Source organism: Mobula birostris, chromosome 8 (assembly GCF_030028105.1).
Source record: "Mobula birostris isolate sMobBir1 chromosome 8, sMobBir1.hap1, whole genome shotgun sequence".
Lineage (NCBI taxonomy): Eukaryota > Metazoa > Chordata > Chondrichthyes > Myliobatiformes > Myliobatidae > Mobula > Mobula birostris.
The window spans coordinates 166,007,264-166,033,769 of NC_092377.1; the positions used below are offsets into that span (position 1 = coordinate 166,007,264).

At 43.6% G+C, this 26,506-nt stretch overlaps 1 protein-coding gene across 1 annotated transcript in view; it reads left to right on the forward strand.

Annotated features, from left to right (window-relative positions):
• Positions 1-26,506, forward strand: part of LOC140202103 (pyroglutamylated RF-amide peptide receptor-like) — a 59,760-nt gene that overhangs the window by 4,371 nt on the left and 28,883 nt on the right. The window contains exons 2-3 of the mRNA XM_072266961.1: positions 18,362-18,520; positions 25,920-25,981. Of these exons, the coding sequence (XP_072123062.1) occupies positions 18,362-18,520; positions 25,920-25,981 (221 nt within the window). The remainder of the gene's footprint in view (positions 1-18,361; positions 18,521-25,919; positions 25,982-26,506) is intronic.

Sequence of the window (26,506 nt, forward strand, 5' to 3'; positions counted from 1 at the left end):
ATCTTGTCTGAGAAAACTTTTGGAATTCTTTGAAGAAACGATAATCAGGACAGACAAAGGAGAATTACTTGATGTTGTGTACTCGAATTTCCAGAAGGCCTTTGACAAGGTGTCTCACATGAGGCTGCTTAACAGGCTATGAGCCCATGGTATTACAGGAAAGATTCTAGCAGGGATAAAACAGTGGCTGATTAACAGGAGGCAAACAGTGGCAATAAAGGGAGCCTTTTCTAGCTGGCTGCCAGTGACTACTGGTGTTCCACAAGGGTCTGTGTTGGGACCAATTCATTTTATATTACATGTCAATGATTTGGATGATGGAATTGATAGTTTTGTTGCAGTTTGCAGAAAATATGAATATAGGTGGATGGACAGGTAGCTTTGTGGAAGTAGAGAGGCTGCAGAAGGACTTAGGCAAGTTAGGAGAATGGGCAAAAGTATGGCAAATAGAATACAGTGCTGGGAAGTGTATGGTCATGCACTTTGGTAGAAAAAGAGAAAGGGTTAGCTATTTTCTTAATGGAGAGAAAATACAAAAAAAACTGAGGTGAAATGAGACTTGGGCATGATTCCCTAAACATTAATTTGCAGGTTGAGTCTGTGGTGATGAAAGGTCTTGGCCTGAAATGTAGACTGTTAATTAGCCTCCATAAATGCTGTCTGACCCACTGAGTTCCTCAAGCATTTTGTATGTGGTACTCTAGATTTGGGGTGGTGAGTGGAGGTATGTCTGTACCTAAGGAGGTGCAAAGTGTTCCTTCCTTCTGCTAGCCTGCAGATCACCCTTGGGCAAAGTGTAGCATCTGCTTAACCCCCCCACTCAGGGTCACATGAAGCCATGGGACCAAGTGGTGAATAGTCGTATGGGCAGCTAGTGCATATCACAAATCCTGGCTATGTGACCACTGACGCCAGGCAGACAGTCTCTGAAGGGTATTGATAATGGCTGGGGTCACCCATCTTGTAAAGACACTGCCCAGAAGAAGGCAATGGCAAACCACTTCTACAGAAAAATTTGCCAAGAAAATCATGGTCATGGAGAGACCACGATCGCCCACATTATGCAACACAATATATAATGATGATGATAGCTCTAGAATTCCAACATCTGCGGAAACTCTTGTGTTTATGAAACCAAAGCCTTTGTTTTCAAGTTCTATCCTTGTGATTCACATTCCCCTTGTAATCAATTTGCACTTGATTAAAAATTGTACACCAATTAGCTATTTTCAATACACAGACTATGTATATGTCACCTTAACTCAGTGACAAGTTATGTAAAAATGCTGTCAAATTAGGGATACGTGACGATTCTAACTACTGATGTATTCTTATTAGAGTAGGATTGAAATTTATTCTTCAAATGCAAGTTTCATAAATTAGAATGGCTTTGACAATATTATGTCATGTTCTCCAATTACCTTGAACACAAACTGAGAATACTGGGTACATTTAGTATGGGAGGAAGGATATTGATAAAGTTATATTAAAGGGATTAATCAAAGCAAGTGTTTGAAGAACTAATTAAAAGCAGGATGCTAGATGAACTCAACTGGTCAGGCATCGTCTATGGAGCACAGTCCTGATGAAGGGACTCAGCCTGAAATATCGACTGTTTATTCCTCTCCATAGATCTTGCCTGACTTTCTTAGGAGTTTGCAGAGATTTGGTATGACGTCTAAAACTTTGACAAGCTTCTATAGATGTGTAGTTGAGAGCGTATTGACTGGCTGCTCCACAGCCTAGTATAGAAACACCAATGCCCCTGAAAGGAAAATTCTACAAAAGGTAGTGACCCAGAGCATCACGTGTAAAGCCCTCCCAGCTATTGGACACATCTACATACAAAACTGCTGCAGGAAAGCAGCATTCATTATCAGGGGCCCCCACCACCCAGAGTATGCTCTCTTCTCACTGCTGCCATCAGGAAGAAAATACAGGAGCCTCAGGACTCACACTATCAGGTTTAGGAACAGTTATTACCCCTCAACATTCAGTCACTTGAACCAAAGGGGTAACTTCACTCAACTTCACCTGCCCCATCATTGAAATGTTTTCACAACCTATGGACTCTTCATCTTATGTTCTCTATATTTGTTGTTTATTACTTATTAACCCAGATAAGTGTGAAGTGGTTGATTTCGGTAGGTCAAATATGATGGCAAAGTATAGTATTAATGGTAAGACTCTTGGCAGTGTGGAGCTTCAGAGGGATCTTGGGGTCCGAGTCCATAGGACGCTCAAAGCAGCTGTGCAGGTTGACTCTGTGGTTAAGAAAGCATACGGTGCATTGGCCTTCAGCAACCGTGGGATTGAATTTAGCAGCCGAGAGGTAATGTTGCAGCTATATAGGACCCTGGTCAGACCCCACTTGGAGTACTGTGTTCAGTTCTGGTCACCTCACTACAGGAAGGATGTGGAAGCCATAGAAAGGGTGCAGAGGGGATTTACAAGGATGTTGCCTGGATTGGGGAGCATGCCTTATGAGAATAGGTTGAGTGAACTCGGCTTTTTCTCCTTGGAGCAACAAAGGATGAGAGGCGACCTGATAGAGGTGTACAAGATGATGAGAGGCATTGATCGTGTGGATAGTCAGAGGCTTTTTCCCAGGGCTGAAATGGTTGCCACAAGAGGTGCTGGGGAGTAGGTACAGAGGAGATGTCAACTCAGAGAGTGGTGAGTGCATGGAATGGGCTGCCGGCAACAGTAGTGGAGGCGGATACGATAGGGTCTTTTAAGAGACTTTTAGATAGGTACATGGAGCTTAGAAAAATAGAGGGCTATGGGTAAGTTGAGTAATTTCTAAGGTAGGGACATGTTCGGCACAGCTTTGTGGGCCGAAGGGCCTGTATTGTGCTGTAGCTTTTCTATGTTTTTATGTTTCTATTTATTTATTTTTGCCTTTGCACAGTTTTTGTCTTCTGCATTCTAGATGAATGCCCAAGTTAGGTGGTCTTTTTTTTATAGACCCCCCAGTAGTAACAGAAATATTGAGGAGCAGATAGGGAGGCAGATTCTGGAATGGTGCAAGGTTTTTGATAAGGTTCCCCATGCGAGGCTCATTCGTAAGGTCATGAGGTGTGGGATCCAAGGAGACCTTGCTTTGTGGATCCAGAATTGGCTTGACCACAGGAAACAAAGGGTGGTTGTAGATGGTTCGTATTCTACATGGAGGTCGGTGTCCAGTGGTGTTCTGCAGGGATCTGTTCTGGGACCCCTACTCTTTGTGATATTTGTAAGTGACCTGGATGAAGGTGGGTTAGTAAGTTTGCTGATGGCACAAAAGTTGGAGGTGTTGTGGATAGTCTGGAGAGATGACAGAGGTTACAGTGACGTCGATAGGATGCAGAACTGGGCTGAGAAGTGGCAAATGGAATTCAACCCAGATAAGTGTGAAGTGGTTCATTTTGATAGGTCAAATTTGAAGACAGAATATAATATTAATGGTAAGACTCCTGGCAGTGTGGAGGATCAGTGAGGTATGGTCGTCCGTGTCCATCGGACATTCAAAGCTGCTTCGCAGGTTGACAGTATTGTTACAAAGATGTATGGTGTGTTGGCCTTCATCAACTATGGGATTGAATTCAAGAGCCGTGAGATAATGTTACAGCTACATAAGACCTTAGCTAGACCCCACTTGGAGTACTGTGTTCAGTTCTGGTCACCTCATTACAGGAAGGAAGTGGATACTATAGAGAGAGTGTAGAAGAGATTTACAAGGATGTTGGCTGGATTGGAGAGCAGGCCTTATGAGAATAGGTTGAGTGAACTTGGCCTTTTCTCCTTGGAGCGACGGAGGATGAGAGTTGACCTGATGGAGGTGCATAAGATGATGAGAGGCATTGATGGTGCGGATCACCAGAGGATTTTCCCAGGGTTGAAATGGCTAATGTGAGAGGGCATACTTTAAAGATGCTTGGAAGTAGGTATAAGGGAGATGTCAGAGGCAAGTTTTTTACACAGAGAGTGATGGGTGCATGGAATGTCAGCAAAGGTGGTGGAGGTGGATACAATAGGGTCTTTTAAGAGACTGTTAGATAGGTAGACAGAGGGCTATGTGGTAGGGAAATTGTAGGCAGTTTCTACAGTAGGTTACATGGTCAGCACAACAATATGCTCCGAAGGGCCTGTAATGTGCTGTAAGCATCTATGTTTCTTTCATTGATTCTGTTATGGTTGTTATTCTATAGATTTATTGAGTATGCTCACAGGAAAATGAATCTCAGGATTGTATATGTTCCTATACATGTACTTTGCCTCACAGGTGGATAGGATAGTTAAGAAAGCTTATGGGGTGTTAGCTTTCATAAGTCGAGGGATAGAGTTTAAGAGTCGCGATGTAATGATGCAGCTCTATAAAACTCTGGTTAGGCCACACTTGGAGTACTGTGTCCAGTTCTGGTCGCCTCACTATAGGAAGGATGTGGAAGCATTGGAAAGGGTACAGAGGAGACTTAACAGGATGCTGCCTGGTTTAGAGAGTATGCATTATGATCAGAGATTAAGGGAGTTAGGGCTTTACTCTTTGGAGAGAAGGAGGATGAGAGGAGATATGATAGAGTTGTACAAGATAATAAGAGGAATAGATAGAATGGATAGCCAGCGCCTCTTCACCAGGGCACCACTGCTCAATACAAGAGGTCATGGCTTTAAGGTAAGGGGTGGGAAGTTCAAGGGGGATATTAGAGGAAGGTTTTTTACTCAGAGAGTGGTTGGTGTGTGGAATGCACTGCCTGAGTCAGTGGTGGAGGCAGATACACTAGTGAAGTTTAAGAGACTACTAGACAGGTATATGGAGGAATTTAAGGTGGGGGCTTATATGGGAGGCAGGGTTTGAGGGTCGGCACAACATTATGGACCGAAGGGCCTGTACTGTGCTGTACTATTCTATGTTCTATAGTAAATTTACTTCAAACTTCGTTGATTTCCTCCAGCATTATATGTGACTTACTTCACCAGATCGTTTGCTATAGTGTCAGAGTCATGGAAATCTACATTAAACTATCTACTCCCATTGTCCTGCACCTGGACCATAACCCTCCATATCCTTTCATCCATGTAATTATCCAAACTTCTCTTACACGTTGAAATCAAGCCCACATCCACCACTTGCACTGGCAAGTTCCACACTCTCACCACCCTCTGAGTGAAGAAGTTCCCCCTCATCTTCCCCTCAAATATTTCACCTTTCACTCTTAACCTGTGACCTCTAGTTGTATTCTCACTCAACCTTGATAGAAAAATACCTGCTTGCATTTACCCTATCCATACCCCTATTAATTTTGTATACCTCGATCACATATTCCATCAACCGTCTATGTTCTTGGGAATAAGGTTGTAACCTATTCAACCTTTCCCTATAACTCCTGTCCTCAAGTCCCGACAACATTCCTGTAAATTTTCTTCGCGCTCTTTCAACCTTGTTTACATCTTTCCTGTAGGTAGGTGACCAAAATGGGCAGACCTCAGTATGTGCAGCTTCAGATCTGTGTGTCAGACACGGCCATAGGCAGCACCAGGGCCCCACAGAGGACTGTATTGGCTCCCTTCCTGTTTACCCTGTATACTTCGGACTTTAGGTACAACACTGAATCATGTCAAGAGGATTCGAGTACAGGAGCAGGGAGGTACTACTGCTGTTGTACAAGGCCTTGGTGAGACCACACCTGGAGTATTGTGTGCAGTTTTGGTCCCCTAATCTGAGGAAAGACATTCTTGCCATAGAGGGAGTACAAAGAAGGTTCACCAGATTGATTCCTGGGATGGCAGAATTTTCATATGATGAAAGATTGGATCGATTAGGCTTATAGTCTCTGGAATTTAGAAGATTGAGGGGGGATCTAATTGAAACGTATAAAATTCTAAAGGGATTGGACAGGCTAGATGCAGGAAGATTGTTCCCGATGTTGGGGAAGTCCAGAATGAGAGGTCATAGTTTGAGGATAAAGGGGAAGCCTTTTAGGACCGAGATGAGGAAAAACTTCTTCATACAGAGAGTGGTGAATCTATGGAATTCTCTGCCACAGGAAACAGTTGAGGCCAGTTCATTGGCTATATTTAAGAGGGAGTTAGATATGGCCCTTGTGGCTAAAGGGATCAGGGGGTATGGAGAGAAGGCAGGTACAGGGTTCTGAGTTGGATGATCGGCCATGATCGTACTGAATGGCGGTGCAGGCTTGAAGGGCCGCATGGCCTATTCCTGCACCTATTTTCTATGTTTCTATGTTTCTATGTCATTTGCAGAAATTCTCTGATGACTCAGCAATAGTTGGGTATAAAGGAAGGACGGGAGGATGAATATCGGGCCCTGGTGGAGCACTTTGTCAAATGGCGCAAGCTGAGTTACCTGCAACACAACATCAGTAAGACAAAGGAGATGGTGATGGACTTTAGGAAGAGCTAAGCCTGCACTGCTCCCTGTTACTATTGATGGTGAGGACGTGGATATGGTGAGGTCCTACAGGTACCTGGGGGTGCACCTGGATGACAGACTTGAGTGGAGCATCAACACAGAGGCTTTGTACAAGAAGGGCCAGAGTCGCCTCTACTTCCTGAGGAGGCTGAGGGCCGTTGGAGTGTGCAGGCCTCTCCCTCGCACGTTCTACCAGTCTGTTGTCACCAGTACAATCTTCTATGCGATGTTGTGCTGGGGCAATGGCATCAACATGGGTGATGCCAACAGGTTGAATAAACTGATTGGAAAGGCTGGCTCTGTTGTAGGAGTCAAACTGGACACACTGGAGGCGATGGCAGAACAAAGGAAAATCCTGGCAATTCTGGACAATGTTTCCCACCCTCTGCATGTCACCTTGGCTGAACAGAGGAGCAGTTTTAGTAACAGACTAGGACAACTGAATTACTCCAAAGAGCGCTATATGAGGTCATTCTTACCCTAGGCTGTTAGGCTCTATAATAAGTCAACCTATAGCTAAGGAAGTAATGACCCCCTCCTGTTAGACTGTTTGTGGTAACTTATTTATTCTTTCTGCTTCTCTTCTAATATTTATATCTGTGTACTTGTAATGCTACTGTGACACTGCAATTTTCTCTGGGATCAATAAAGTATCTATCTATCTACCTCCATTCTAGTCCTCCTGGTTTTACCACATACAAGCCCAATGTGTCTTTCTGGTTGTATTCCACTATTACGAATGTCATTCACACAGGACTTGTTTTTTCCTGTAGTATAAATCCTTAGTTGGATACCTGCAGGTTTCAGTTCATTATCTTTAAAATTCCATTCAAACACATTTTATGGAATATCTGAAACAGTTGCACCAGTGTCTAATTCCATTTTAATTAATTTGCTGTCCATTTATGCTGTAAGCCATATTGCTTATCTTTTGTTAGATTTTACATTATAAACCTCAAGGCTATACAGGCTTGTGTCACTCTCATCATTATCAGATTTTTCATCAACAGCATGCAGATTAATGCTGTTTTTGAAACTGTAAATTGACTTTCTATCTTTTTCTCTCCCCTCTGCAGTCCATTTATTTTTGTCTGTGTGACATGCTCTTTGTGTGTCTTACATTGTTGCATTTTCTACAATTTCACTTTTAAACCTGGTGTTTGTGAGCCCCTTCCACACTGGTAACGCAATTTGTTCGGCCAGGCCGGTTTACGTTTAGAAGTTGCATTTTTGTTTAAGTTCACTTTCATTCCTGACTGCAACTCAATTGCACCTCTGGTTGTGGTTTCTATTGATACAGTGATTTCAACTGCTCTTTTAAATGTTGAGTTGTGCTTCAGTTAGGAGCTGTTTTTGAATGTTTTCTTGTAAGATTCCACAAACTAAACAATCTCTCAAGCCCATCACTGAATTGACAATGCTCAGACAATCTCTTCCTTTTGATTCTGCTTATGAAACAAAAGTGTTCTGCATTCAACAATGGTACAGTTCTAAATGTCCTGCATTACTTTCACAATATCAGCAAAGCTCATTTCAGTTGGTTTAGTTGGAACAGTTAAACTTCTAAGCACTTCTTGTATGATTTTCCACCCAATGCACTCAGCAAAATTTCCATTCATTTCTCATTGGCTATTTCACTTGTTTCAAAATACTGCTCAAATCTCTCAGTATACAATATAGTTATCTCTTGTGCAATCGAATGCATCTATCTTTTCCTATGTAGCTCGCCATTTTTACATTTTAAAAATTTATAATTATTATCACCCAGTACTTACTGTTTATGAACGCCTGAATTTGACCATTTTCTGTCTTTTTAAAAAATTGACCATCTTCTCCTCTTGCAAAGACAGCACGCCATGGATTTAAAAAAAACGTCTTGCTGCACTTCAACAGGTAGGTAGTCATCTCGGTTCCTTTTAAAGATGCCTCATTATCACTGGTATGTTTGGTAAGTCCAAACTTTTGGTACTGATGTGGACCATGATCTCTGGTTGCTCACTCTCCCACTTGGGCTGAATGCTGTGGACTCAATCCATGTTTGTTGCTGTAGATTCAGATCTGCCATCTGATGCACATTAGCACTAGAGGTGAAAGTGGCTTCAATTTCCTGGCAGCAGAAGGTGAATTCTGACTATGTCACCTTTACTCATTTTTATTGTTGGTGTCAGACATTCTGGTGGCCAGAAGGAACTACAGTCTACAAATCAGTGGATCTGGATGAATCAAGGGCAGTGGAAGTAGACAAACCAATTGTCCATGTGCTGGAAGGAGATGGAGATGGACATTTTGTGAGATTTTGTCCTTGCAGTCCCTCCCATTTTGTGTACTCTGAAATGATTCTTGCTCTGGGATAATCTAATCAGAACAATTGAATGTGGGCACAAGGAGATTCAGGTACTGACCTGCTAAACCTGAGACCATTCTCAAATAAGTAACTGTTTATTATACAAAGTGGCAGGCTAGCAGGAGAAGCAATCTGTAATCTTATTAGAGTCAGCATCTGAGTCACCTGATTTAACTGGCTTGAACCAGTCAGAATCGAAAAAATCAAAGACAAATGGTGGAGGGCAAAGACTATAAATCAATGTTCATTGTAGTCCTGACTATAGCCAATAAGAAGCTGACTGAAGTAGGTCAGGTCACCTTGAGCCAATGGAATGGAGATACATCATTTGAACTGATAAGGAACACTATAAGAGTCAGGAGCTCCAAATACATTACAGTGATCACTCTTCAGAGCCCAACCGTTGTGGATGAGGACGATCCCACTGACACATGGAGTTTGGGATCACGAGGAACTCCTGGCCAGTGAAGACTCCTTTCCTGGGTAATAGACCATAGACCATAGAAAGACATAGCAACAGAATTAGGCCATCTGGGCCATCGAGTCTGCTCCACCATTCAGTCATGGCTAATCCTTTTTTTCTATCTCTTCCTCAACCCCTGTTCCCAGCCTTCTCCCCATAACCTTTGATGCCATGTCCAATCAAGAACCTATCAATCTCTGCCTTAAATACACCCAATTACCTGGCCTCCACAGCTGCATATGGCAACAGATTCCACAAATTCACCACCCTTTGGCTAAAGAAATTTCTCCGCATCTCTGTTTTGAAACTACACCCCTCTATCCTGAGGCTGTGCCCTCTTGTCCTGGACTCTCCCACGATGGGAAATATCCTTTCCACATCTACTCTGTCTAGGCCTTTCAACATTCGAAAGGTTTCAATGAGATCCCCTCTCATCCTTCTGAATTCCAGCGACTACAGACCCAGAGCCATCAAATGTTCTTCGTATGATAACCCTTTCATTCCTGGAATCATCCTTGTGAACCTCCTCTGGACCCTCTCCAATGACAGCATATCTCTTCTAAGATAAGGGGCCCAAAACTGTTCACAATACTCAAGGCGATGCCTCACCAGTGCCTTATAAAGTTTCAGCATCACACCCTTGCTCTTGTATTCTAGATGTCTTGAAATGAATGCTAACATGACATTTACTGTCCTCACCATCAACTCAACCTGCAAGTTAACCTTCAGGGTGTTCTGCACAAGGACTCCCAGGTCCCTCCGATTCCCGTATTTTCTCCCCATTTAGAAAATAGTCTGCACAATGCTACCTCTTTCAGAACCCTAGGGTGCAGTTCCTCTGGTCTGGGTGACTTAAGTACCTTTAGGTCTTTCAGCTTTTTGAGCATCTTCTCTCTTGTAACAGTAACTGTACCCACTTCTCTTCCTTCACACACTACCGAAGTTCATGACCATGCATTTTGCAACATTGCATTTCATTTGCCACTTTCTCACCCATTCTACTAATCTGTCTAAGTCTTTCTGCATCCTACCTGTTTCCTCAACACTACGTGTCCCTCCACCAATCTTCATATCATCTGCAAACTTGGCAACAAAGCCATTTATTCCATCATCTAAATCATTTATATACAGCATAGAAAAAAGCGGTCCCAACACTGACCCCTGCGGAACACCACTAGTCATTGGTAGCCAACTAGAAAAGGATCTTTTTATTCCCACTGGCTGCCTCCTACCAATCAGCCAATGCTCTAACCATGCCAGTAACTTTCCTGTAATACCATAGGGAGGAGAAGATGGCGGCATGACGCAGTGCGCGTGGCCGCTCTGGAATGATATCGTATTTGTTAAGTAGGTACCGTGCACAATCCTGATTCGATGGAGACAGACATGAGAAGCACGGAGGAACATCTGGAGAAACTTCTGAAATGCCCACTTCGCCGCCGCTGCTACTGTGCGATCGAGAATCTCCCGAGAGGAAGGCCCCAAAATCCTCGGCTTCGCCTATTGCTTGGCGGCCGGGGTCAGGGTCGAAGCGCTTGGCAGAAATGGTGCTCGGTGCTCGGTGTCAGAGGACTGGTTGGAGGCTCGAAGTTTTCGGACGGACTCAAGAGTCGGCTGTGGTCGGGTGCTTCCAGGATGCTGCATCGGCAAGTTTGCAGCGCTGGAGGTTCATGGCAGGGAGAAAGTTTCTCTTCCTTCTACCATCTGCGTGAGATGACGGGACTTCAAAGAGACTTTGAGACTTTTTTTTACCGTGCCCATGATCTGTTCTTTATCAAATTACGGTATTGCTTTGCACTGTTGTAACTATATGTTATAATTATGTGGTTTTTGTCAGTTTTTCATTCTTGGTTTGTCTTGTGTTTCTGTGATATCATACTGGAGGAACATTGTATCATTTCTTAATGCATGCATTACTAAATGACAATAAAAGAGGACTGTGTGTCCTCATAATCTAATCTAATCTTTACTTGGTAAGCAGCCTCATGTGTGGCAACTTGTCAAAGGCCTTCTGAAAGTCCAAATATACAACATCCACTGTATCCCTTTTATCTATCCTACTTGTAATCTCCTCAAAGAATTCCAATAGTTTGTCAGGCAGGGATTTTCCCTGAAGGAAACTATGCTGACTTTGTACTATCTTGTCCTGCGTCACCAAATGCTCCATCACCTCATCCTTAACAATTGACTCTAACATCTTCCCAACCACTGAGGTCAGGCTAACTGGTCTATAATTTTCTTTCTGTTGCCTTCCTCCTTTCTTAAAGAGTGGAGTAACATTTGCAATTTTCCAGTCCTCTGGCACCATGCCAGAGTCCAATGATTTTTGAAAGATCATTTCTAATGCCATCACAATCTCTAATGCTGCCTCTCTCAGAACCTAGGGTGCAGTTCCCCTGGTCCGGATGAGTTATGTACCTTTAGATCTTTCAGCTTTTTGAGCACCTTCTCTCTTGTAACAGTAACTGCACCCACTTCTCTTCCTTCACACACTACAACATCAGGCATACTGCTAGTGTCTTCCACAGTGAAGCCTGATGCAAAATACTCATTAACTTCATCAGTCACGTCCTTGTTCCTCGTTATTATTTTTCCTGCCACTCTAACTAGCGGTAATACCTTTCCTCTTCATTGACTCTTCATGGAGCTCAAGGAATTCTAGTGAGTGCACACATGTAGTTCGTTTGTGAACCCACATGCTCTTTACTTGAGACAATAGTGGTTACTTGTTGGTAAATACAGATTCTCCCTGTGGCTCTCTGATTATTATTACTAAAGGCTAGATCCTTACCACAATTTTCCTACAGGTATACAGTACTTCACTGTCACATACTTTCACCCCTGGGTGTCAGTGTGTGGTTAGACCTCTTTTGTTAACGCAAGAGATTCTGCACATGCTGAAAATCCAGAACAACACACAGCGAAGTGAATAAATAAAGTGCTGGAGGAGGCAGCATCTGTGGAGGGGAATGAACAGTTGCCATTTTGGGCCAGGACCCTTCATCTGGACTGGAAAGGATGGGAGCAGAAGTCAGAATGAGAAGGTGGGGGAGGGAGAGAGGAGAGACCAGGTGAGGTGGAAGTAAAGAGCTGCAAAGGGATAGGTGAAGAATTTAAAGAGGTGACGAAGAAGGAATCTGATAGGAGACGCCAGTGGACCATGGAAGAAAGGGAAGGAGGGGCACCTTTTCATTCGGCATCTCGCCTCCTTCCTTTTTAGTCCTGAAGCGCCAAAAGCATCGACTGTTTATTCATTTCCATGGATGTTGCCTGAACTGCTGAGTTCCTCCGGCATTTTTTCTGTGTTGCTTTGGGTTTCCAGCATCTGCAGAATCTCTTGTGTTTACCAGAGAGAGGAGATAGGCGGGTGAGGAGAAGAGAAAGGGTGGGGCGGAGGGGAACCCGAAGGGGGAATGGAAAAAGAGAGAAGGGGGAGGAGAAAAGACCAGAATTTTGAGAAATCAATGTTTGTTCTAGATGTTCTGGAGAGGTGAATGCTTATTTTTCCCAGTGGAAGTGTCAATGTTGTAACTCTAGAGAGATGTTCTAAGAGAATCTCTGAGTCTCTTTTTCTGGCCATCATGTGACTGTTTGTCCTCAGTCCGTAAGTGCATCAGACACAGGAGCAGAATCAGGCCGTTTGACCCATCGAGTCTGCTGTCCCATTCCATCATGGCTGAGTTATTATCCCTCTCAACCCCATCTTGATAATTGATGTACTTTGAACTTTGAACTTTGAAGTCAAAGTCAGGTTTATTGTCATCTGCACAAGTACATACATTTATGCACAGGTGCAATGAAAAATTTACCTGTAGCGGCATCACAGGCACAGAGCATCAGGTAAGCAGTATGCTCAGGAAAAACACAGAAGGCTAGTGGTGTTCTGGCATCAGCACCTGCCTTTGAGGCACGTGGTCCTGAGTTCAAATCCAGCTGGGTCTTAAACATTTTCCAGCCATACTGGGTTGAGTGTCAAGTTAGCAACTTGGCTTTGTAAAAAAAATAGTCAAGTACTACAGAAATGGCAAAAATGACCCCTCGCATGCCACAAGGTGTGAAAAAGAACAATAAGAAAAACATAAATTATATGCAATTTTTACAAGAGGGAACAGAAATAGAACAAAAAAGAGTTAATTTTAGTACAAAGTGATCAAATTGGACATAGTGGTGCTAAACTGCAGTGATTCAGGTTGCCCTGATTGTTGTGTATTTAATATCTCAGTTATAATTGAGTAATCTTGCATATATAAAGGTTGATTAAGCACTCTTATTCATTTAAATAATTCATTCTGGTTTACGTATATAAATATGTGAACTGCATACATTATCACGCTTAAAGTAAAATTGACCTAAGACTCATGTCCCTTGGCTTTCTTGTTTTCCATTGAATTAGTTTAATGTTCTGAAGTTACAAAACATAATATCGGTTGGTTCAAGAACCAAATGGTTGAAGGGAAGTAGCTGTTCCTGAACCCGCTGGTGTGGGACTCCAGGCTTCTGTACCTCCTGACCGATGGTGGCAGCAACAAGATGGTATGGCCTGGATGGAGGGAGTCCTTGGTGATGGATGTTGCCTTCCTGATGCAGTGCCTCCTGAAGATGCTATTGACGGTGAGGAGGGAGGTGTCAGTGATGGATTGGGCTCTCTGCAGCTTCTTACGTTCTTGGACATTCTAATTGCCATAAAAGACAGTGTTGCAGATCACAAAAGGTTGTTTGGTTCTGTGTATGACGTTCTTGGTGCAGGTTCAAGTGGTTCAATATAATATCAGAGAACATATACAATGTACATGTGGGCACGTGGCCAAGTGGTTAAGGCATTGGACTAGTGACCTGAAGGTCGTGAGTTCGAGCCCCAGCTGAGGCAATGTGTTGTGTCCTTGAGCAAGGCACTTAACCACACATTGCTCTGCGATGACACTGGTGCCAAGCTGTATGGGCCCTAGTGCCCTTCCCTTGGACAACATTGGTGTCGTGGAGAGGGGAGACTTGCAGCATAGGCAACTGCGAGTCTTCCATACAACCTTGCCCAGGCCTGCGCCCTGGAGAGTGAAGACTTTCCAGGCACAGATCCATGGACTAACGAATGCCTTATATACAATATACAACCTAAACTTCATACTCTTCACAGACATCCACAAAACAGGAACCCCACAGAATGAATGACAGAATCAGTGAAGCCCCGAAGCTTCTCTTCCCCCCCGTCTCACACCATCAGACACCAATGACCGTCCCACCTGCCACCGTGCAAGCAAAAGCAAAAGCCCTCTAAAGAGACATTGACCTAGAGTCCATCTAAACTACAGTGCATCACCCAGCACCTCAGTATCTCAGACAGGCTCTCTCTCACCAGCGAGAGAGAGAGGGGTCAGTCCTGCAGCCACAAGAGCGGAGAGCAGCAACTAGCTGTTCCCATGGTACGATCTTCCTCGTCGCTTCTCTGAGTCCCACCATCTCGGGAACTGACAAGCACTCACTCTCCATCGAGACAGAGAGATATAGGGGGAATCGCTCAAATAGGGGGGCCGCCTTCTGACAGCAGACACACTGCCTGTTGTCTCCCGTGATGTTTCAGTTTTGTGGAATTGGGTTGTTCATGGGGCCACTCCTCAAGGGTGAGTGTCTTCCAGGCTGCTCCTGGAGACAGTGAAGCGCCAGGCCACACAGTCGGTCTGAAAGCACACCGCTTGTAAAGAACCACAGTTTGAACTGTAGATCTGTTTCCAGTTTGGATAAGAATGTGTCACAACGTGCACTGGCAAATGACTGAAACCAAGTGTGGAGGAACAACAAACTCCCATGTTGGGACTGAAACAAGAGTTTGCTCCTGAGAAATCCAAACAATCTTCCTTGGCTCGATCAAGCAACTCCGCAAGATGAATCATTCTCGAAACGCACACAAGGACCCCACAAAAAACGCTAATTAGGAGTCCACTTTAAATAATCACTGTAGGCTGAAACCCCGTGCCAGTCAAAATAAACTTGACAAGGTTAACCAGAAAGCACAAGAGCTTAACAGCTCAAGATAAGATGACAATTAACAAATACAGTATGAACCAGCTCAGTAACAGCTTGATGATGATGATAAGAAACAATAACAACTAACAGCTACTTGGAGAAGCATGGACCAATAAAAATATTCAGTGCTGACTTGTAAAGGGAAGATCATGTATGCCTGATGTAAACTGCCTTTTCCAAAAGCTCTCTTCTTGAAAGTGCTATAGGGCTATTAAAACAAAAACTTAATGCCTTCTTAGAAATTTCTTCTCTCAGGCAATTAATCTGATCAACCATTCTAGTTAGCCCCCCAAACACCCCTCTATCTAATACCTCAATCACTGCACTATGTGAAAATCCCAGGAGATCAGCAGTTTCTGAGCTATTCAAACCACCCCAATAGCCATTCCACTGTCAGAATCACTTAGGTTACATTTCTTCCCCATTCTGATGTTTGGTCTGAACAACTGAACCTCTTGACCATGTCTGCCTGCTTTTATGCATTGGATTGTTGCCACGTGATTGGCTGATTAGATATATTTGCATTAATGAGCAGGTGTACAGGTGTACCAAACAAATGAGGGTACATTTACATGTATTACAACTTGGTTGTGGTGTGTTGGTCATACAACAAAAACACATTCATCAATTATAAAGTATAAATAATTACATAGAAATAAAGTTGGAGGTTAAAGTACGGATATCGGAATCAGAATCTGGTTTAAGATCATCAAATCAAGTCAAGTTTATTGTCATTTAGCTATATACATGTATAGCGTCAAACAAGTCAAAGTTTCTCTGGATCAGGGTGTAAAGTACATTGGTACACGTAACACGCATATAACCCACAGTAACTTAGGAAAGTAAGAATAAAATCTACAAATAAATTATGCATAAGTATGCATAAATAAACAAAGTGCATAAATTAAATATTATTGGCATATGTCATGAAATTTGTTTCATGACAGCAGTACAATGCAATGCATAATAAAAACTATAAATTACAAAATAAATATATTTTAAAAATTAAATTAAACAAGTAGTACAAAGAGAGAGGATAAAACGAGGCAATGTACAGGGACTCATTTTCCATTCAGAAATCTGATGGCTGTGGGGAGGAAACTGTTCCTAAAGCATTGAGCGTGGTATTGAGGCTCCTGTATCTCCCCCCCGCCATGACATGGAATAAAATGTGTATAAATACATAAATACCAGCAATTTACACTCTAAGTTGCAAATAATCAGTGTCCAAGAACTGATCCTTGGGGCACTTCACTAGTTATATGATTGCAGATGAAAGAGATCGGTTTATAGCAGCTCTCTGTTGCTTTGAGATAGGCACTGTCCATTTCATAGTAACACACTTCTCCCAGTCATACTGTGACACAGGAGACAACAGATGCTGGAAATCTGGAGCACCACACAAAAGAGATGGAGCAACTCAGAGGTTCCTCTGAGGCTTCATGAAGAATTGCCTGAATAGTTTCCTGTTACCTTGAACGCAAGTTTTTTATTGTGCCAATTTTATATACTGGAAATCAATTTAAGCATTTTGAATTTCATCCTTCAAAACCTTGAAGGCTTGAAAGATGAATAAGTTCTAAACATTAATGTAAAATGAGTACTTCTGGCCTTCGTAAATAAAGGAAAGCAGGCAAATCAGGAACTTCAGATAGACTATTATACAACAGCAGTTCTACATACATGAAATGTTCTGCCTAATTCTAAGTTTTAGAAGGATGTGAAACTTCTGGAGAGAGTAAAAAAGAGTTACATTGGGAAATTTCCATGTTTGAAGCTTAAATTGGTGATCAGAGAAGATAATGCCAAGGTGAGTTATTTATTTATTTATTTTATTTAGCGATACAGGACAGAGTAGGCCCTTCAAACCATGTCACCCTAGCGACCCCCAACAAACCCTATTACCCCTAACCTAATCATGTGACAATTTACAATGACTAATTAACCTACCGGGCACGTCTTTGGGCCGTGGGACAAAGGAGGAAAATGCATGCATTCCACGGTGAGGCTGTACAAGCTCCTTACAGAAGCCGCTGGAATTGAACTCCAAACTCTGGAAATCCCCGAGTTGTAATAGCGAAGTGCCAACTGCTAATTGAAGAGTTTAATTGTGGACATAGCACACCTCAGCCCAGTACAGGACCTTCAGGTCCCAGTGTCTTACAGACTTTTTAACCTACTCTAAGATCAATCTAATCCGTCCCTCCTACATAACCCTCCATTTTTCTATCATCCACGTGTTTCCTTAATGTCCCTAGTGTATCCACAGTCTGCCTTGTTATGGCCGAGCACCTTACTGACTGCTTTTTCCCTGTAGCTGTTACACTTTGTTGTTTATTCTGAATTTATTTTTACTTAGAGATGTAACTCGGTAACAGACCCTTCTGGCCCAATGAGCCTGCACTGCCTAATTACACCCATGTGACCAAATAACCTATTAACCCTTATGTCTTTGGATTGTGGGAGGAAACTTGAGCATCCTGAGGAAACCCACATGGTCAAGGAGAAAACATACGAACTTCTTACACATGTAAGCTTTGTACTCTCAAGATTTCACTTCCGAGTCCCAGTCAGTCACTCACTATAACAACGTTATCTTTCTTGAAAGGGTCTGTGAATTCTCTACGGATTTGTTCCTCTATAATACTGCATGTTATTGTTGGCCTGCGCTGTTCTCTTTTGAAAACTAATCCCATCTGCCTGTATGTGGTCCATATCCCTCCAGTCCCCGGCTGTTCATGTGCCTAACTACATCTCATTCTGTTTTTTCTCATCTGCTTTCACCATCTTCCCTGGAAGCACATTTCAGGATGTTCAGCCCTGCTCTGAAATTCCCAATGGAACTTCTCTCCGGCTCTGGTTTCCTGTCATCGTCCAACATGATGGACAAACACCACATTATTAGTTTATACACATAAAACATAACTTGGACAGGGACATAGATAAGGGAGGTTAAGAGGGATGAAGGTTGGAATGGGAGCAGCTTGGATGCGAACTTTGGTCAGCACTGACCAGTTGGGCCAAAGGGCCTGTTCCTGTGCAGTATGACTACGAAACTGATTAAAAATGAACAAAATTCATTGAATTGTGCTGGCCAATTGAAAAGATGTGACTTTGTTGGCAGGTGAGTTCCTGTGCAAGATGGTGTCATTTGTCCAAACCATGGCTGTCTCCACGGGGATTCTGACCATGGTGTGCATCGCAGTAGAGCGCTTCCAGGGTGTCCTTTACCCGCTGCGGCCCCGAAGCACCAGTGCATCCTTGCAGGGAAAGAAGCTGATAGGTATGTGTTACTGAAGTACTGGACAACGAGGAGATCATCCCTGACACCTCTGGTCAACCAGAAACAGAGTAAAAGCATCACATCAACCACAGTTAAATTTTGAGGCTCTGGGATTCATGAAAGAGTTAGAGGGTTTCATAGTTGAACTTCTATAAATGCACAGTGGGGTGCATCCTGACTGTTTGCATCATGGCCTGGTATGGAAACACCAATGCCCAGGAATGGAGAAGTCTAGAGAAAGTAGTGGATAAGCCCCGTCCGTCACAGCAAAGCCCTCCTCACAACTGAGCACATTTACATGGAGTGCTGCCACAAGAAAGTAGCACCCACCACTAAAATCTCCCACTATCCAGACCATGCTCACTCCTAGTTGTGGCCATCAGGCAGGTGGTATACACCACCAGGTTCAGGAACAGTTATTACCCTACAACCATCAGGTCCCACACCACCAGGTTCAGGAACAGTTATTACCCCTCAACCATCAGGTCTCACACCACCAGGTTCAGGAACAGTTATTACCCCTCAACCATCAGGTCCCACACCACCAGGTTCAGGAACAGTTATTACCCTACGACCATCAGGTCCCACACCACCAGGTTCAGGAACAGCTATTACCCTTCAACCATCAGGTCCCACACCACCAGGTTCAGGAACAGTTATTACCCTACAACCATCAGGTCCCACACCACCAGGTTCAGGAATAGTTATTACCCCTCAACCATCAGGTCCCACACCACCAGGTTCAGGAACAGTTATTACCCCTCAACCATCAGGTCCCACACCACCAGGTTCAGGAACAGTTATTACCCCTGAACCATCAGGTCCCACACCACCAGGTTCAGGAACAGTTATTACTCCTCAACCATCAGGTCCTACGCCACCAGGTTCAGGAACAATTATTACCCTACAACCATCAGGCTCCTGAGCCAGTGTGGATAACTTCAATCACAATTATTATAAGCTGATTCTATGACCTACAGACTCACTTTCAAAGACTCTTTACAGCCCATGTTCTCAGTATTAATTATTTGCTCAGTTTATCTTCTTTTGCAGATTGATTGCTTGTCAGCTTCGTCTCTTTATGTATAGTTTTTTTTGGAAATCCTTTGTATTTCCTTTTTCTCCCTGTATGTGCCTGCAAAGAAATGAATCCTCAGGTAGTATACTGAAAAGTTCGAAGTAAAATTTATTATCAAAGTACATACATGCCACCACATACCGAGATTCCTATTCCTGCGGGCATACTCAGCAGTTCTGTAGAACAGCAACTGTAAGCAGGATGAATGAACAACAAACTGTGCAAATTAAAATACAAATGAATAGCAATAAATAACAAGATAAAGAGTCCTTAAAGTGAGATAATTGGTTGTGGGAACACCAGAAATAGAATGAGTGTAGTTATCCTCTTTTGTACAAGATGCCTGATGGTCGAGCGGTAGTAACTGTTCTTGAAGCTGGAAGTGTGAGTCTTTGTGGGTGAAGCTAAGAAACTGCAAGGGTAAAAAATCATTATGGGAATCATATATAGGCCTGCAAATAATAGCCAAGATGTGGGGTTGAGATTGCAAAGGGAGCTGGAAAAGGCATGCAACAAAGGTAATGACTCAATTGCAATGGGGACTTTAATATGCAAAGGGACTGGGGGAATCAGGTTGGTGCTGGTTCGCATGATAGCCTACAAGATAGCTTTTTAGAGTGGCTTGTACTTCAGCTTACTTGGGGAAAGACTTTATTAGATTGGGTGTTGTGTAATAACCCAGATCTTATTAGGGAGCTTAATGTAAAGGAACCCTTAGGAGACAGTGATCATAATACGATTGAATTCATACTGCACATTGAGAGGGAGAAGCATAACTCACATGTATCAATATCACAATGGATTAAAGGGAATTACAGAGGCGTGAGAGAACAGCTTGCCCAGGTGGATTTGAAGGAGATAGTGGTAGGCATGATGGCCGAGCAGACATGGCTGAAATTCCTGAGAATAGTTCACAAGGCGCACGGTAGATATGTCCCACAGAAGAAGAAGCTTTCAGGTGGCAGAGGTAGGCAACCATGGCAGACAAGAGAAGCTAAGAACTGGATAAAAGCCAAGGAAAGGCATGTAAGGTAGCAGAAGTGAGTGGGAAGTTGGATGATTGGGAAGGTTTTGAAATCCGACAAAAGGCAAATAACAAAGCTATAAGAAGAGAAAAGGTGAAATATGAGGGCAAACTAGCCAATAATATAAAGCAGGATACTAGAAGTTTTTCTCAGTTATATAAAGTGTAAAACGGAGGTGATGCTGGCGAAGTATTAATGAGGGCAAAGAAATGGCAGATTAACTTAATGGGTTCAGTCTTCACTATGGAAGACACTAGCAGTGTGCCAGTGGTCTGGAGCAACTTAGCAGGTCGGGCAGCATCCATGGAAACGGATGCTGCCTGACCTACTGAGTTCCTCCAGTGTGTTGTGAGTGTTGCTTTGACCCCAATATCTGCAGAGTATTTTGTGTGCCAGTGGTCTGTGAGTGTCAGGGAGCAGTAGTGAGTGCCATTGCTATTACAAAGGGAAAAGTGCTAGGCAAACTCAAAAGTCTTAAGATGGACTATATCGCAGAGTCCTGAGAGAGGTTGCTGAAGAGATAACAGATGCATTGGTCATGATCTTTCAAGAATCACTTGATTCTGACATGATCCTGGAGGTCTGGAAGGCTGCACATGCCATTCCACTCTTTAACAAGGGAGGAAGACAAAAAAAAATGATAGGCCAATTAGCCTGACCTCAGTGGTTGGGAAATTGTTGGAGTCCATTATTAAGGATGAAGTTTCGGGGTACTTGGACACTAATGATAAAATAAGTCAAAGTCAGCGTGGTTTCTGTGAAGGGAAATCTTGCCTGACAAATCTGTTATAGTTCTTTGAGGAAGTAACAAGCAAGTTCGACAAAGGAGAGGCAGTGGATGTCATTTGCTTGGATTTTCAGAAAGCATTTGATAAGGTGCCACACATGAGGCTGCTTAGAAACCATAGCAAAACTACAGCACAGCAACAGGCCTTTTGGTCCCTCTTGGCTGTGCCGAACCATTTTCTGCCTAGTCCCACTGACCTGCACACGGACCATGTCCCTCCATACCCCTCCCATCCATGTATCTGTCCAATTTATTCTTAAACGTTAAAAAAGAACCCACATTTACCACCTCATCTGGCAGCTCTTTCCACACTCCCACCTCTCTGTGTGTGAAGAAGCCCCCCCTAATGTTCCCTTTAAACTTTTCCCCCCTCACCCTTAACCCATGTCCTCTGGTTTTTTTCTCCCCTTGCCTCAGTGGAAAAAGCCTGCTTGCATTCACTCTATCTATACTCATCATAATTTTATATACCTCTATCAAATCTCCCCTCATTCTTCTACGCTCCAGGGAATAAAGTCCTAAACTATTCAATCTTTCTCTGTAACTGAGTTTCTCAAGTCCTGGCAACATCCTTGTAAACCTTCTTTGCACTCTTTCAACCTTATTAATATCCTTCCTGTAATTTGGTGACCAAAACTGAACACAATACTCCAGATTCGGCCTCACCAATGCCTTATACAACCTCATCATAACATTCCAGCTCTTATACACAATACTTTGATTAATAAAGGCCAATGTACCAAAAGCTCTCTTTACGACCCTATCTACCTGTGACGCCACTTTTAGGGAATTTTGTATCTGTATTCCCAGATCCCTCTGTTCTACTGCACTCCTCAGTGCCTTACCATTAACCCTGTATGTTCTACCTTGGTTTGTCCTTCCAAAGTGCAATACCTCACACTTGTCAGTATTAAACTCCATCTGCCATTTTTCAGCCCATTTTTCCAGCTGGTCCAAATCCCTCTGCAAGCTTTGAAAACCTTCCTCACCGTCCATTACACCTCCAGTCTTTGTATCATCAGCAAATTTGCTGATCCATCTTGCTTAACAAGATAAAATCCTACGGTGTTATAGGGAAGTACCGGCATGGATAAAAGAATGGCTGACAGGCAGAAGGCAGTGAGTGGGAATAAAAGAAGCTTTTTCTGGTTGGCTGCCAGTGACTAGTGGTGTTTCTCAGGAGTCAATATTGGGACCGTTACTTTTCACATCATTTGTTAATGATTTGGATAATGAAATTGATGGCTTTGTGACAAAGTTTGCAGATCATAGGAAGATAGGTGGAGGGGTAGGCAGAACTGAGGAAGCAATGTGATTGCAGCAGGATTTAGGTAAATTGGAAAAATGGGTAAAAAGTGGCAAATGGAATACAGTGTTGGGAAATGAATGATAATGCATTTTGGTAAAAGGAACAATAGTGTGAGCTATTATCTAAATAGGGAGAAGGTTCAAACATTAGAGGAGCAGAGGGACTTAGGAGTCCACGTGCAAGATTCCCAGAAGGTTAATTTACTGGTTGAGTCTGTGATAAAGAAGGCAAATGCAATGTTGTTATTTATTTCAAAGGGAATAGAATATAAAAGCAAGGAGATAATGTTGAGGCTTTATAAGACTCTAGTCAGGCCACACTTGGAATATCGTCAACAGTTTTGGGCCCTGTATCTCAGAAAGGATGTGTTATCTTTGGAGGGAGTCCAGAGGAGGTTCATGAGAATGATTCAGGGAATGAAGGGATTAACAAATGAAGCACATTTGGCAGCTTTAGGCCTGTACTCACTGGAATTTAGAAGAATGTGGGGGAATCTTATTGAAACCTACTGAATGTTGAAAGGACTAGATAGGGTGGATGTGGAGAGGATGTTTCCTGTGTGGTATCCAGATCTAGAGGGCACAGCCTCAAGATTGAGGGATGACCTTTTAGAACAGAGTTAAAGAGGATTTTTTTAGCCAGAGAGCAGTAAATCTGTAGAATACGCTGCCACAGAGCACAATGGAGGCCAGGTCCGTGGGTATATTTAAGGCGGAAGTTGATTATTTCCTGATCGGTCAGGGCATCAAAGGCTATGGCAGGAAGGCAGGTGTATGCGGTTGAGTGGGATCCAGGATCAGCCATGATGGAATGACAGAGCAGACTCGATGGACTGAATGGCCTAATTTAGCTCCTATGTCTTATGGTCTTATGATTATGGAGTCCTGAGGCACTTGTACCTTCTACCTGATGGCAGCAGCAGGAAAAGAGCATGGCCTGAGTGGTGAGGATCTTTGACGATGGATCCTGCTTTTCTATGGCAAAGTTTTATGTAGATGTGCTCAGTGCTTGGGGGGCTTTACCCGTGATGTAGCATCCTCCAAGAGGACCACAACCTTGTCGTGGGGTTTGGAGGCTTGCATACCTCAATGACCTGGAGAACTATGCTGGCTGGATCCAGATCTTTATGCTTTGGCTCTTGGTAGGGTCACCCATGCCAGTTAGGTCAAAGGGTAAAGAGGTCCACCAGACCTTAGTTAGGCCAGACTAGGAGAGGTCCACCAGACCTCCAAGTTTGGGGGATTCAGGTCAGGGCCACCAACCCTGAATATTCATAAAAAATTCTCACGGGAACAGCAATGAAGAACCCTTCTATATCTGTGTGTGTGACTTATGGCACCTATAAAAAGTATTCACCCCCCCTTGGAAGTTTTCATGTTGTATTGTTTTACAAACAAAAGAAAACCTGTAGGTACTAGAAATCCAAGCAACACGCACAAAATGCCAGAGGAACTCAGCAGGCCAGGCAGCGTCAATGGAAAAGAGCACAGTCGATGTTTTGGGCTGAGACCCTTCCTCAGGATTGGAGAAAGGTAGATGAGGAGTGAGAGTTAGAGGGTGGAGGGGGAGGGGTGAAGTAAGGAGCTGGGAAGTCGATTAGTGAAAGAGATACAGGCTGCAGAAGGGTGAGTCTAACAGAAGGCCATGGAAGAAAGGAAACGGGGCAGAGCACCAGAGAGTGCAGGAAAAGAAATAAGCTGAGAGAGGGAAAGGGGGATGGGTAATGGTGAAGGGAGGGTATGGTCATTACCAGAAGTTTGAGAAATTGACGTACATTCCGTCAGGTTGGTGGCTACCCAGATGGAATATAAGGTGTTGTTCCTCCAACCTGCATGTGAGTGTAGAGGAGGCCATGGACTGACATGTTGGAATGGGAATGGAAGTGGAATTGAAATGGTAGCCACAGGGAGATCCTGTTTTTCCTGGCAGATGGAGCATAGGTGCTCAACTCAGCGGTCTCCCAATCTATGTTGGGTCTCACCAACATACAGGAGGCCACACCGGGAGACTGGATACAGTCGATGACCCCCCCCCCCCCCAATAGACTCACAGGTGAAGCGTTGCCTCACCTGGAAGGACTGTTTAGGGACCTGAATGGTCATGAGGGATTTGGTTAAAAAGTAAACAGTATAACACTAATGGCTCTTTATGTGATGAGACCTGGGTGGTGGCAGGGAGTTCAGTTGTCTCACAGCCTGGTGAAAGAAGCTGTTTCCCCTCCTAACGTCCTAATGTTACGGTACCTCCTGCCTGATGGTGGGAACTTACAGGCAGAGGCGGATTTAAACCAATCAGTGAAAGCTGACGTGGTAACACATTACATAGAACGTAGAACATGCCATTCGGCTAACAGTGTTGTGCTGAACTAGCTAAAAAGTAAACCAAAAGCATTCAAACACTAATCCCTCCTACCTATACCCCGACCATATCCCTCCATCTTCCTTACAGTCATGATGCCTATTCAAATGTCTCTTAAAAGCTTCTAATGTATTTGTCTCCAGCACTATACCAGGCAGCCACCACTCTCTGAGTAAAAAATTACCCCTCAGATCCGCTTTGAATCTACCCCCTCTCAACCTCAATGCATGTCCTTTGATATTAGAAATTTCAATGCTGGGAAACAGATCTACACTAGCTATGCCTCTCATGAACTTATAAAACGCCATCAGATCTCCCCTCAGCCTCCAATGCCCCAGAGAAAACCCAAGTTTGTCCAGCCTCTCATGAAAGCACATGCCCTCTAAACTAGGCAGCACCCTGGTAAACCTCTTCTGCACCCTCTCCAAAGCCTCAAATTCCTTCTTTTAGTGGGGGGAGGGGGCGACTAGAACTGTATGCTATACTCCAGATGTGGCCCGATCAGAGTTTTATAAAGTTGCCACATATCCACTTGACTTTTAAACTTGATGCTAAACATTATGTTGTGATGCTGCCCCAATACATGTGATTTGTTCCGAAGTCTCATGGAGACAGCTGCACACTGAGAGCAAAGTAGATCCAGTCTATGATCTACACTATGTCACCCGTCATTGCCATAATGAGACGTTCCTCACTTGTTTTACCTGGTAGAGCAGATTTGACGGGCCAAATGGCCTAACTCTGCTCCTATGTCTCACGGTCTTATGGTCTTTGAGGCTTTTCACTGTGGAAGCTGCCTTTAAAATGCATCGCTGTCTGATTGGCTGTTTTCTGGTTTGCAGTAGCGGTCTGGCTGTCCGCGATGGCTATCGCTTCACCGCTGTGGTATGCACAGAAGATTGAGGTACAACCAGCTTCTTCTCTACCCTCGCAGCGCACTATTCCAATAATACAAGCTGAAAGCTAATTGGAACAGCACTCCAATAATAAGCACTTATGAAACTTGCTGCCTATTACCTTCACATGAGCAGTGTGTTCAACCCTGTGCTGTTTCTTGCCTCACGTGCCCGTGAAAGGTCTAGTTTGGGGGTTCCCAACCCTTTTTATGCCATGGACCCCTACCATTAACTGGGGGGTTGGTGGGCCCCAGGTTGGGAAGCCCCTGGCCTAGGAGAGTGCATGTGGAGAGGATGTTTTCAATAGTGAGGGAGTCTAGGATCAGGGAGCACAGTTTCAGTATAGACGGCTGTCCCTTTAGAACAGGGGTGAGGAGAAATTTCTATATCCTGAAGGTGATGAATCTGTAAGAATTGATTGCCATGGGCGGCTGTGAAAGCCAAGTCATTAGGTATATTTAAAGCCGATGTTGATAGTTTCTTGATAAGTCAAAGGTTAGGGGAGAAGGCAGGAGTTACAGGATTAAGAGAGC